The 14,149-nt window shown below is 39.2% G+C and overlaps 1 protein-coding gene across 5 annotated transcripts in view; it reads left to right on the top strand.

The window, feature by feature from the left end:
• The first annotated feature begins 687 nt into the window (after positions 1 to 687).
• Positions 688 to 14,149, top strand: part of Med1 (mediator complex subunit 1) — a 33,484-nt gene continuing 20,022 nt past the window's right edge. The window contains exons 1-6 of one of the 5 annotated variants that reach the window (XM_013519190.1): positions 688 to 943; positions 2,899 to 3,005; positions 8,641 to 8,719; positions 11,046 to 11,100; positions 11,206 to 11,338; positions 12,020 to 12,048. In XM_013519190.1, the coding sequence (XP_013374644.1) occupies positions 919 to 943; positions 2,899 to 3,005; positions 8,641 to 8,719; positions 11,046 to 11,100; positions 11,206 to 11,338; positions 12,020 to 12,048 (428 nt within the window). In that variant the 5' untranslated portion in view covers positions 688 to 918. Of the gene's footprint in view, positions 944 to 1,089; positions 1,267 to 1,305; positions 1,327 to 2,898; positions 3,006 to 8,640; positions 8,720 to 11,045; positions 11,101 to 11,205; positions 11,339 to 12,019; positions 12,049 to 14,149 lie in introns of those variants that run through there. The other 4 variants (XM_005394308.2, XM_013519189.1, XM_013519188.1 and 1 more) reach the window with 4 other exon arrangements.

Below are 14,149 nucleotides of genomic sequence, written 5' to 3'. Positions count from 1 at the left end.
AACGAAACTGCTTGTTTTCACATGATTACATAAGAGGATACAATCAAAGATGAATAATATACTTAATACCATCAGGTGCGTTGATTATCTCAAGGCAGCTTACTTCATTTCAAATAATTCAAATTCTCCAGATCTTCAAAAATATAATTCAAGAAGTACTTACAATATTTTAAACATTAGAAAATGGTAATTAAGTGTATCAAGTTGTTTTTGAACGTCGTGTTATGAAGCACCAGTATCTTTTTAATAGCATACTTAGTTCAGGTAGTACTCAGGGGACTCTTGCATTATTATTATTACTGTTACTATTATTATTATTTGCGGTGCTGGGCAAACGAACCCAGGACCTTGGGCATGCTAATTTAAGCATGCATTCTACCATACACCAGCCACAATGTACTACCTTCGATAAAACATTCGTGATACTAATAGTCTCTGACAAGCTAATCTTTTTCCGTAAAGAGAGATAGAGCTTTTAACTTGCAGCTTGTTTGACTCTCTAGCTGAAAAACGCCAGTTTTTGCAGAGGAGCGGAACTCTACCTGCTCGCAAGTTCAATACCCGGACAGCAACGCCCGTCACAACCGGAGTGAAAGGAAGGCTGGGTGGGAAGAAATCTCGCGGGAATAACGCAATAACCAATTCTCGCGAGATTTTTGAGTCGCCCTCTTTTTCTCTTTCTCTCTCGCACTCTTACAGTTCATCTCGCGATCTTTGGGAAGTTCCGTTGGGGAAGATGGCGGCGGCCGCGAGCACCTTTCTCTTCTTGCCGCCGGGGACTTCAGACTGAACCTTCCCGGGAAGAGTGGGGACTGCGGGTGCCCTGCGTCCCGGGAGTTCGAGCCAACCTGGTTCCCCTCTTAGGGGTGGGGAAAGGCTTGTGCTCTCGTGGTGTCCCGGGCCCTCACCACGGTCAGGATGAAAGCTCAGGGGGAAACCGAGGGTGAGTGACTGAGGGGGGAAGGAGGAGGCGGGACACAGCTGGGGGAGCCAATCTGGGAGAGGGGTGGGGGCCGACGCCCGGCGAGTACCGCTTTTCCGGGGGCACAGAGGCCAGGGGTTGGTCTGTGTGTTAGGTTCACTTCGTGCCTTGGTAACGAGTGGAGCCACGATTTCGGGTGATGGTGGATCCCAGCTTCCTCGAAGGTTTCCTGCACAGTTCGGGACAATCAGTTGGGCTTCCGGACACTTTTAGCCCAAAGTCATGGGAAACTAGGCGGACGAATCCAAAACCTGGTTCTGCTTCGTTCCAGCAGAGATGTCTGAGTAAGGACGGAAACCCAGTAACACAGAAGGAAGTGCAAAGGTCCTGGGGAATGTTTCGCCGTGAGTGGAATGAATAGATTCTTAGGGTTAAAAGCTGGCAGTTCCCTGTAATGTCGTAGCGCTCGGTTAATGAGCTACTGTGTGTTTTAAAGGTGCGCAGACTTTCATTCTTTCTGTAGCCGAACTAACTCAGGAATGCTGAAAAACAACTTTCGGATGAACTTTACTCTTGATTCTCCGGATTTCCACGCTCCCATTTAAACAGTTCCTCAGCGTTTGGGCCATACTTACATGTTAACGTAGCTCACTTTATTGTTGTTCACTCATGTTTTCTATACCGACATCAACTGTCATTTCCTGTATTCTTCCTGCAGCTGATTTGAACTTTTCCTGCTTTAGGTATTCCATAGCGTGTCTCTTCTTTTGTGTTAGGATGGTTATTTCCACATTAACTTACGCTCGCCTCCTCATAGACAGGCATAATATGTGTTTACCTCCAGTGGTCTCTTCATGTATAGGAGACACTTCAACTCTTTAAGAGAAAGGATATAGGGCTTGGGAGGAAACTCACTGTTTTTTACTGGTCTCTTCTCTGTCATTATAATTTTAGTTAGAATTCAAATAAGAAAACACTAATGACAAGTAGAAACTGCTTTCTTGATCATAGTTCATTTCAAAATTACGACAAAATATTAAGGTCAGTATTTTTTTTTTTTTTTTTTAGAAGATTGGCTCTTGCAGTCTCTCTGAGGCTGGCTTTGAACTCATGATCTTCCTGCCTTAAGTCTCCTTAGTGCTAGTTTTCACTAGCACCATGCCACCACGTGCCACCATGCCCAGTAGGAAGTCAGTGTTTTCACATTGAAAGCTAATCATAATGAGAGTATGTTCAAACGTACGTTCAGAATATACCATTGAGGAATTTTGTGCAGATCAACATAATTAGAAGTGCTTTTTTTCTCATAAAATTTTTGATAAGAAGGTAGTCCTCTTCTGTGGTGTTCCTTCCAGCAGACTCATATATACATGTCTTCTTGCAGTTAAAAATATCTTTTAAGCCAGGTGCAGTATTGCACACTTGTAATCTCAGCTACTTGGAAGGGTGAGGCAGGAGGATTGCTTCAGTCTAGAAATTCAAGGCCAGCCAGGGCAACATAACAAGACCCTGGCTCTTAAAATCCCTAACACTTCAAAACAAAACTAAGTAAAAATTTTTAAATATCTATATGTTTTGATGTAAATGATACAGAAAAGTAAAGCGGGGCATGGTGGCACACAACTTAATTCCAGCACTGTGCAGACTGAGGTAGCAGGATCCTGAGTTCAAGGCCATCTGGGCTATGTACTACTTTTTAAGGCCAGCCTGAGCTATATTGAGGGCAGCCTGAGCTGTCTCAAAAACAAAACAAAATAAAATGCACAAAAATATTTTGGTAGTGTATATATTTTACTAGTGGATAATAATTTTCCAGAATTTTGGGTATCATTGCCATGTTTTGATATATGTGTGTAACTGTGTGAAAAATGCTTTGACTGAATTCTTGAGATGTAATATGGAGGTTTTGTTTACAAGAAAAAGTGTGAAAGGTCTTAATGTGAGTTTCTAGTGATGTTTCATGACTTATGTTGCAGAGTCGGAAAAACTGAATAAGATGAGTTCCCTCTTGGAAAGGCTTCATGCAAAATTTAACCAAAATCGACCTTGGAGTGAAACCATTAAGCTTGTGCGGCAAGTCATGGTGAGGATCATGGGGAAGTGGGTAAAGTATTGTGCTTAGATAATTATTTCATAAGCTAAGCTCCCCATACGGAGTTATTCAAGATCAATATAATAGTATATTTTCAGTTTTATCATAAGACACCTGAATGCTTGTGACTCAATTTCAGACCTCTTAGGGTTCCAAAATTCCTTATGGATACTAAAATCTATGGATGCTGAAGTTTCCCTTTTTTTGTTTTGGTCTTTTTGAGACTATGCAGTTTGGCCTGGCCTTAAGCTCACTTTGTAGCCCAGGCTGGTCTCCAACTCTCAGTGATCCTCCTGCCTCAGCCTCCCAAGTGCTGGGATTACAGGCATGCGCCACCACACCCAGCCTGAAGTCTCTTATATTAAATGGCACTATATTTACTATAACCAACAGACACCCACCCATACATTTTAAATAATTTGTAGACTACTCATAATACTGTAATGTAAATACTATGTAAATTTTTTTTATACTGTATTGTTTAGAATGGTAAGAAAAAAGTCTGTTCATCATGTTCAATACAGAGCAGGTTTCTTTCTGAATGTTTTTTGGGGGGGGGCGGGTGGTTTTTTTCCAGTACGGGGAACTGAACTCACGACCTTGTGCTTGCCAGGCAGGCCCTGTGCCGCTGAGCTAAATCCCCAGCCCCCTCTTTCTGAATATTTTTGATTGATGGTTGGTCTCATCCAATAGTGTAGAATCTGTAGATATGGAGATTCTGACTATATTTATAAAGCTGTATTAATTTTTTTTGAAGACATTGATATACATCAGGCAAAGGTGCTGAGAAGTAGGTTTTTGGGCTGGGAATATACGGTAACGCAGTGGTAGAACCCTAGTATGTATGAGACCTTGGGTTCCTTCTACAGTGTTGGAAAAAAATAAAAAGACTATGAGGGACATGTTTGATAGACTGGTATAGAGGGACTTCCTTTACGTCCTGTCAAGCTGCATTCTAATGTGATATCTTTATTGTATCAATATAGTACTAATAGAATTTTTCATTTATTCTTTTGTTTGTCTTCTGTGGCGCTGCAGTACTGAGGACTGAACCAAAGGCCTTCGCACTGAGCTGTATCTCTTGCCCTTTATTTTGGGACAGTGTTTTACTATGTTGCCCAGGCTGGGCTCAAACTTAAAATCCTGTTTCACCTCCCAGAGTAGTGGAATTGAGGTGAATTCACTATGAATTTAAACTCACTATGTAGCCCGGGCTGGCCTCAAACCCGTGGTGATCCTCCTGCCTCAACCTCCCAAGTGCTGGATTGCAGGGTTGCACCATTATGCCTAAATGGATTCGTTCATTCTTTATTCTTTTTCTTTTTTTGATTCATTTCTCTTTTTTTTGAGACAGGGTCTTGCTATGTAGATCAGGCTGGCCTCACATTTGTGGCAGTCTTCCTACCTCAACCTCCTTCCAAATGTTGGGATTACAGGCATGTGCCATCACATGTGGCTTGATTCATTCTTAATACTCTGTATTTTCATCTATGCATTAATAACTTCTTTCTTTTGTATTGTTTCTTACTGAATCAGTCACTGATGTGAGGATCTTTCATCTAGTTAAGTGGAGGGTGACGGTATGTAGTGGTGTGTGGTGGCTGGATGTTAAGAGCTGGATGTTGAAAGTTCACGTGTGATTCTAGTGATGGTCAAATGACAAGAAGGCTTTTTTTTTTTTTTTTTTTTTTTTTTTTTTTTTTTTTTTTGAGACAGGGTCTTGCTCTGCAGTTCAGGCTGGCCTTGAGCTCACTTTGTAGACCAAGCCTGGTCTCAAACTTGGAACGATCCTCCTACCTCAGCCTCCCGAGTGCTGGGATTACAGGTGTGTGCCACCATGCCCGGCCAAGGCTTTCTTTCATTTCTTTATTTGTGGTGCTAGGGGCTCTACCTCAGGACCTTGTGCAGGCTAGGCCAGTGCTCTCCCAGCCCCATTATTCCTTTTTTTGACCTTGCCAATGATTATATGAGAATGTTTACGTCATGCTCACCTCACTTACGGTATGGTAATTTTTCTGTGTATATGGGGTTTTTTTTGTTCATTCATTTTTATTTATTTATGTTTGTTTTTTTGAGACAGGGTCTTGCTATGCAGTTCAGGCTGGTCTTGAGCTCATTTTGTAGCCCAGGCTGGTCTTGAACTCAAAATGATCCTCCTGCTTCAGCCTCCTGAGTGCTGGGATTACAGGTTTGCGTTACCATGCCTGGCTTGTTTGTTATTTTAGTACTGGAAATTGAACTCAGGACCTGTATTGTTTTGTTTTGTTTTTTTGAACTCAGGACCTTGCACTTGCTAGGGAGGCACTGTGCCACTAAGCTATATCTCCAGCCCTGGTTTTTGTGTTTTGTTTTTGTTTTTTGAGACAGGGTCTCACAGCGTAGTTCAGGCTGACCTTGAACTTAACTGTGTGTGTCCCAGAACTCATTGCAGTTCACCTGCCTCAGCCTCCTAAGTGCAGGATTCCAGTGCACCGCCACCCTGGGCTTCTGTGTATATGTTATATTTAGTGATGATAGTCTGTCCTCTACCAAATTAGAGTTTGGTTCTGGTCAGTACAGTTTAGTAGACTTGTTTTTTTTTTTTTTTTATTCCGGGAATCAAACTCAGGACCTTGTGCTTGCCAGGCAGGCGCTTATGCCACTGAGCTATATCCCCTTTTAGTAGACTTATTAATGCTTAAAATGATTATGTATAGCACTAGCATTACATGAATTGAATTTGCTGTCAATGGTTCAGTATTTCAGGGTAGGGTATACCTTAGTGGTAGAGCACTGACCAAACCTGTGTAAGGGCCTGGGTTTCATCTCCCAGCATTGCAGAAAAGCAGAACAAAACCCGTGTGTTTTAGGCTTGACACCAGTACTTACCACCTGTGTTCCTTTGGAGAAATTATGTAACTTTTTTGAGTTTCAGTTTCCTCATCAGGAAGATGGAAGTGCATAATAACATCAGTTGGGTTTTTCACAGTTTTCTTGTAAGGAGCAGTCAAGGTAGTGAATATCGAAATGTGATATTGCTAAAAGATTTCTGTAACTATAGATTCTGTAAATGCATATGTATTTTCACACCCTGCTTTGTGTAAAGAAGGTATTTTTTTTAAAAATGTTGCAAAGTATGATGGCTCTTGCCTGTAATCCAAGCATGTGGAGTGTTGAGGCAGGAAGATCTCTGTAAATTCAAGGCAGCCTGAGCAACATTGTGAGTTCAAAGGCAGCTTGAATTACATAATAAGACCCTGTTTCAGAAAAAAAAGTGGCTGGGGATTTAGCTCAGCGGCACAGCACCTGCCTGGCAAGCTCAAGGTCATGAGTTCGATTCCTGGTACTGGAAAAAAAACAAAAAAAAATTAAAAAAAAAAAGTCTAAGAATAAATGAAAAATGGCAGTTTTTCCAGTCTGTAAATTCAGATGTCATTTAATATTCCATGGCAACTGTATCTAGTTTGGAATATGTTCTATTAAGGTCCACCCTTTTGGGGAAAACAGTGTCTTATTCTGATCATCATGTCTTCTGTTGTGTACCTGTCAGTTTTACAAATTCCAAAACCTGATTTTGGGCTGGTAGATGTGGCTCAGTGTAGAGTGTTTGCATAGCTTGTACGAGGCCCTGGGTTCTATCCCCAACTCTGAAAAAAAAATAAAGAAAAAGAAAAACCTAATTTTATTGATAGGTACAGACTTTAAGGTGTTGTTTTTTGTTTTTTTTTTTTTTCCTCCGCTACAGGGAACCGAACTCACGACCTTGTGCTTGCCAGGCAGGCGCACTTTGCTGCTGAGCTAAATCCCCAGCCCCTTCTTTAAGATTTTTAAAAAAAAATACCTGCATGCCAACCAAATCCCAATAGGTTAACATGTAAATTAGAATGCGAATTTATTAATTGACAACAGGGTTTTATCTTTCTACTTTCTAAATCTGGTTTTCATTGCACAGAAAATCTCTTTCTTTATTCAGAGTACAAGAGAATACAGATTATTAATAAGTCAGATGTTTGTTCCAGGAGAGTGGAATTAGAGCTTTATTTAGGGCATGGAAAAACCTGAAACACTATCCTTGGACCAAAAAACTGTTCACATTTCTGGGTGCTGGGGGCTGGGGGTTTAGGTCAGTGGCACAGCACCTGCCTGGCAAGCACAAGGTCGTGAGTTCGATTCCTGGTACTGGAAAAAAACCAAAAAAAAAAAAAAAAACGCAAAAAACATTTCTGGGTGCTGGAATGTGTTGCAGAGAAAAACTTCTTTGGATAGAGTTAGAAAAACTATGTAAAGGTTTTGCTCTTTGGGAATCTTTTTTGTGAACTACATTTTCTGTAAGAGTTTGACTAAGATTAGGTTACATTTCTCAGATTACCTGCCGTTCTGTTTAATGGTCATTCAGAGCACGGAGGCAGACTGTTCAGATTTACAGGTTTTTTTTTGGTATACATCTTGTTTATAGATCCTCAATGTCTTTTTTTAAAAATATACCTTGTTTATTACTCATTTTTTGTTTTGTTTTGTTTTCTGGTACTGAGAATCGAACTCACGACCTTGCATTTGCCAGGCAGGCGCTGTGCCGCTGAGCTAAATCCCCAGCCCTATTTTTTGCATTGTGAGACAGGATCTTGCTATGTAATTCAGGCTGGTCTTAAACTCACTCTGTAGCCCAGGCTAGCCCCCATCTTACGGAAGTCCCCCTGCCTTTGCTTCTCAAGTGCTGGGATGATAAGTGTGCGTCACCATGCTGGCTACCTTGTTTATATAGTGCTGTGATTTTTGCTGATTGTCCTGTACAGTACAGTTCTATAGTTTTATGTTTTATTATACATTATAGTGGTGTATGTTATGCAAATAAAAACAGTCAGCAAGTTAGAGTTTCCTTTGACCATTTCTTTGTTCTAAATATTATAACATACATATTCTATGCTATTCCTCATTTAGTGACCAATTCATTTAACCACCTAGCCACATGAACAGAACTCAGTCTTTAAATAAGGAGTATGTATCTTTGAGAATTCTGAGCTACCTCCTTTAAATATCTAAATCTTGGTCAACTCTTTTAGGACCCTTCCTGTCTCTCAGGAACTATTCCTACTCCCCATTCCTTTTCTCCAGTGAGTTTTTTTTAACTCTTAAAAATAACAATAATAATAATAACAACAATAAAATTCAAAAAACCTAAATTTTAGGATATAGTTTCTTCTATAGGAAGTAGATGTTGGTTTTTTTTTTGAGACAGGGTCTTGGTGTGTAGTTCTGGCTGGCTTTAAATTTGCTATGTAGCCCAGGTTGGCTTTAGACTTACGATCCTCCTGCCTCAGCCTTCTGAATGCTGAGATAACAGATGTGCACCACATACCTGGCTTCATTTATTTTATTCTTCCTCATTCTTTCCCTGAAGCTCATGTTAGATCTAGGCATATCTCTTTCTACCATCACAGATAAGAACATGTCTTCCTTTGGGTGGATGGATTCACAGATGAGTCTGTAGATCATAGAGTGTATAGACTATAGTGAACTACTACTACTAGGACAGTGAATATATGTATCTGAAGCATTGTTACTTTTCTATGTTTTTAAAAAATTTTTTTAATTGAAGCATTGTTGATTTGGTTGATTTTTACTTCCAACATTTTCTCCCTTGATACAGGAGAAGAGGGTTGTGATGAGTTCTGGAGGCCATCAACATTTGGTCAGCTGTTTGGAGACATTGCAGAAGGCCCTTAAAGGTTTGTAAATACCTTTGAAATGTGTTGACTTCACCAGACCCCCAGTTTAAGGACTGTTTTGTTTTGTTTTGTTTTATTTTATTTTATTTTTTGGTACTGGGAATTGAACTCAGGACCTTGTGCTTGCCAAGCAGGTGCTTGTGCTGCTGAGCTATATCCCTGTCCCAGGACCGGGGATATAGGTCAGGTGTTTTATATTTACACCTGAAATGTAAATTGAGCTAGGCTAATTTTCTATATTTTTTTTGTTTGTTTGTTTTTCTCAGGTACCAGGAACCGAACTCACGACCTTGCGCTTGCCAGGCAGGCGCTTTTGCCACTGAGCTAAATCCCCAGCCCCTAATTTTCTATATTGAAGTAGCTCTTGTTTTCATTTATGAAGTTGAAATGAGCTCTTCCTTGAACTTTTGAAACGTACATTTCATGCTGTTTTAGATAAAATATAACTGATGCAGAATAACAAAGAGAAAATTCTTTTTCTTTTTTTCACGTTTAAAAAAAAAATTCTTAGTAAGAAGATGGACATTTCAACTCTAAAACCTTTTAAAGTGTTTGTGGACAAAATTTTCAGGAAAAGTAGCCAGGCATGGTGGCACATGCTGTAATCCCAGCACTCAGAAGGCAGGAGGATAGCTGCAAGTTTGAGGCCAGCCTGAACTACATAGCAAGACCCTGTCTCAAAAAACATCAACAAAAATTTTTTTTTCGGTAAAGCAAGCATACAACTTAACTCATGAGTTTGGTTAATTATTTTTATAATGACTAATTTTAATTTTGGCAAAAATGAAAGTAAAAAGATATTTCAGTAGTCTGAGTATGTAGCTCACATGTAGCACATATGCTTAAAACATACAAAGGCCTATATTGGCTCCTCAGCACCACATAAACACACACACACACACACACACACACAAATTTACTTTGACCTACCACAAATGAACCTAATTCAGGTGAGTTTTTTCTTTTTTTTCAATTGTGCTAAAATATACATAACAAACTTTACCTTTTTAATCATTTTTAATTAAATAGTTGAGTGGCATTGACTACATTCACTGTTTTTTTTGAGACAAGGACTCATTCTGTAGCCCAGGCAGGCTTCAAACTCACAGTGATGCTCCTGCCTCAGCCTCCTGAGTGCTGGGATTACAGGTGTGTGCCACCACACCTGACCTGCACAACTTCTTTCATCTTCCAAAGTTTGACACTTTGTAGCCTTTAAACAATAGTGTCCCACTTTCTCTTTCTCTCAGTGTCTGGCAACCACCATCTACTTTCTCTCTTTTTTTTGTTTTGTTTTGTTTTTGTTTTTGTTTTTTTCTGGTACCGGGAATTGAACTCACGACGTTGCGCTTGCCAGGCAAGCGCTGTGCCACTGAGCTAATTCCCCAGCCCCAATCTTTATGATCTTAACTACTTTGCATGTTTCATATGAGTGTAATCAATATTTGTCCATGACTGGTTTATTTCACTTAGCAAAATGTCTTCAGGGTACACCCTTGTTGGGTTGGGGGTATAGCTCAATGGCACATGGGCCTGCCTGGCAAGTGCAAGGTCCTGAGTTTGATTCCCAGAACCAAAAAAAAGGTATATCCTTGTTGAAGCATATATCAAAATTTCTTTTACCTTTTTTTTTTTAACCTCCTGTGATACTGGGGATTGAACACAAGGCCTTATGCATGCTGGACAAGTGCTCTGCCACTGAGTTATACCTTCATCCACACACAGAATTTCTTTACTTTAGAGGGTTAAAAAATATTTCGCTCTATATACCATGTTTTGTTTATCTGATTCACCTGTTGATGGACACTTGGGATGGATCCATCTTTTTTTTTTTTTTTTTTTTTTTTTTTTTTTTTTTTTTTGGTCTTTTTGAGACAGGGTCTCACTACGCAGTTCAGGCTGGCCTTGAGCTCACTTTGTAGCCCAAGCTGGTCTTTTTTTTTTTTTTTTTTTTTTTTTGGTTTTTCTCTGGTACCGGGAACCGAACTCACGACCTTGCACTTGCCAGGCAGGCGCTTTTTGCCGCTGAGCTAAATCCCCAGCCCCGGATCCATCTTTTAATTGTTGTAAATAATACTGTGAACATTGCGGGTTTTTGTTCTGTTTTGTTCTGTTCTGTTGTGAAGCTGGGGATTGAATTTAAGGCCTTAAGCATGCCAGGCAGACCTTAACCAATAAACCTGGTGCAGGTTACAAGCATTTGAACTATTAAATATGTTTATGGCTTTGGAAAATGGGATATACTCCTTAGTACATTTCTGTCTTTAAAGAATACCATGTATTTGGAACACTCTTTGTGACTTCTTTTTAAAAAATTTTTTCATAGTAACATCTTTACCAGCAATGACTGATCGTTTGGAGTCAATAGCAAGACAGAATGGGTATGTAGTCTCATCTGTAGGCAGAAATATTTCACTTAGTGTTAACTTTGGGTGGCTTTATTTATGTGTCTTCTATTAATTTTTGTTTTGATTTGTTCCTGCTAGACTGGGCTCTCATCTCAGTGCCAGTGGCACTGAATGTTACATCACGTCAGATATGTTCTATGTGGAAGTGCAGTTAGATCCTGCAGGACAGCTTTGTGATGTAAAAGTGGCTCACCATGGGGAGAATCCTGTGGTATGTGTTGTTGATATTTCACTGGAATCTGTGGGGTTTATTTAGGAACATAATTTAAAAATGAATTGTTGGGGTTTTAATAGCTTGGGTATAGGTTTTTTTCATGAGCCACTGTAGGGATGATGTGGTGGGCTACACTGTTGTCTTTAGAATGTAATTTAGAGTAACTTGGTCCATCTCTGACACCATCCAAAGGCTTTGACAAACAGAAACACCAGAGGAACCCTTTCCTTTTCATATCAACAAAAATGAGCCGCAGTTGAACAATAGGTGCCTGGGATACAGAAATAGATCCTACAGTTCCCATCCTCAAAGAGATTACAATCAAGGACAAATCTGAGAAAAGTCCTCTGATAGGAATGAATGTAAAATGTATGTAGTCACTGAGTTCAATATAGATTCCAGGGATAGCAATAAAGAGAGTTCCTAATGTTTTAACAAGCTACTAAGTGTTCATTTCTTTGTAAACTATTCCTGTATTTTGGTTTTTAATTTTACACCCTACTCCGTGATTCACCACTCACCATGTAGGAAGATGCTTTTTGTATCTTAATATAAGGGCCTTCTGTAGCTTTAATGTTTTTGTTACAAAGCATGTGTTATTATTAAAAGAGAAAAACTGTTTATGTCTTCAAAGTGTTCATGTAGTTTAATATTTTAACATAGTTTCTTTGATTTCAGAGTTGTCCAGAGCTTGTCCAGCAGTTAAGGTGAGCAAATAACATTTTTATTCCTTGATATTTATAGATAATCTCTTCTTTTGTTTTTGAGATAGGGTCATTCTGTGTTGCTCAGATTAGTGTTATGTTCTGGGCTCGAAGGATCCTCTTGCCTCAGCTTCTTAAGTAGCTGGGACTATAGGCATGTGCTACTGCTATTGTTTATATGTAGGCATGTTTGTTTTGTTTTGTTTTGTTTTGTTTTGTTTTGTTTTGAGACAGAGATTTGCCATGTAGTTCAGGCTGACCTTGAACTCACTATGTAGCTAACCCCAATCTCACAGTGATCCTCCTGTCTCAGCTTCTGTGTGCTGGGATTGCAGGTGTGTGCCGCCACACCTAGCAGTATATTCAGATTTTGAGAATCTTCACAAATTACTATATAGTCCACAGAAACTAATTTATTTTCTTGAGCAAAATTTTTCATTCTGTACCTACTCACTTTCGGAATTGAATTAGCATGAATTTGAACCGTACTTGATCTATCCCAATTTCTCAAGCTCAGGACTATTGACAATTTGATTTGGAAAAATCTGCTCAAGGGGACTGCCTAGTGCATTGTATGATGCTCAGCAGCACTCCAAGCTGCCCTCCACTGGTTCCTAGTAGTATTTCTTCAGCTATGACACGCAAAAGTACCTCCAAGGGTTAGGGATATAGCTTAGTGGTAGAGTGCTTCTGTAGCATACAGAACGCCCCAGGTTCTGTCCCTAGCACACATATACCCTCAGTAAAAAAGATACACATGTTTGTTTACTTTGGTATAAATAAATAAATAAAATATAAATGAATATATCTCTGTTGTCACATGTCATGGGGGATAAAAGTCAAGTCATTCCTGCTGAGAATTGATCTAGCTTCAGGAATTCTGGGATAAAAATAAACAAAACTTCATCATTGATTCAGAAGGCTTGAGAAAACTGAGTCAATACCAAGAAAACAAATTTTTGCTTCACTTTTCAGGAAAATCATATTATATTTAAGGTACATATGTAATAATCTGCCACGGTAAAAGTAACAGGCTTGAATATAACCTTTTATTAGTTGTAGCTTTTTCTACTGAGTTATTTTTCCCTTTAAAATAAGTGGAAATTTCTCTGCTTAAGTTAAAACCAAGGTTTAAGACTTTCTGAGAATTTAAGAAAATTATTATATCAGTTTTATTTCAAACTGTGAAATTCTCAGATTCCACCTGGGGTTGTCTTAGAGTATTAATGTTGAGGAGATAAATTTTACACTCAGCCTGCTCCGTTAACAGTTTAGTGTGCATCAGCCAGTAACCCAAATTTGAACCTGTTTTTTAAAAATTATATTGCAGTATGAATAGATACCCTTCCATGGTTTCACTAAATCAGTAAGTCTCCCTGGGTATATTTCCAGAATGCTCCAGAAGGAGCCAACAGTTACAGTTCTCACCTGGAGTAGGTGCACACTGATTCATGAACTGGTGGTCTTCGGAAGTTCATTTGTAAGCCTGCTGACAAGAGGGAGCCTCAGAATAAGCGTAGGCTACCCTTTACCTGTGTTTTCATTCGCCCAGTGTGGAGGGCAGTACTAACTAGGGAATGTATTTTGTTGCTGCTCTTGTTTCCTTTTACTATTGTCATAGTAGTATGGGCTGTGAATATTTATAAATGTGTAGTGTGACTGATATAGTAGCTGGCATTGTCATAGCAATTTAATTTTCTAAAAGCACTTTTTCCCAAGTCTGAAAAAAGGAATTGTTTAAAAAAAAAAAAAAGAAAAGAAAAAAAGAATTGTTTAGATGTGTTGGATTTGCAACCCTCCAGAGTTCATTGGATGAAGAATCTAAGCCCTTTTTAGTAGTTTCCTTTTCCTAGGACAGACCTGATCATAGAAGTGTCTTGGATATTTGATTTCTCTTCTGTCACCATTCTCCTGCCCTTAGGTTGCCATATACCTGCAAATGCTCTAGCTTCCTTATTCATGGATGTCTCATTTATAACTCTGCAATTAATTTTTTTTTATTAAATTTGATTGATTGATTATAGAACCTTTGCACTGAGTTACATCCCTAACACTTTTTAAAATTATTTATTTAGGGGCTGGGGATTTAGCTCAGCGGCACAGC

This window comes from Chinchilla lanigera, unplaced genomic scaffold, assembly GCF_000276665.1.
Source record: "Chinchilla lanigera isolate Chin_1 unplaced genomic scaffold, ChiLan1.0 scaffold00050, whole genome shotgun sequence".
In the NCBI taxonomy this organism is placed as follows: Eukaryota; Metazoa; Chordata; class Mammalia; order Rodentia; family Chinchillidae; genus Chinchilla; species Chinchilla lanigera.
This window is presented reverse-complemented; position numbering and strand designations above follow the sequence as displayed.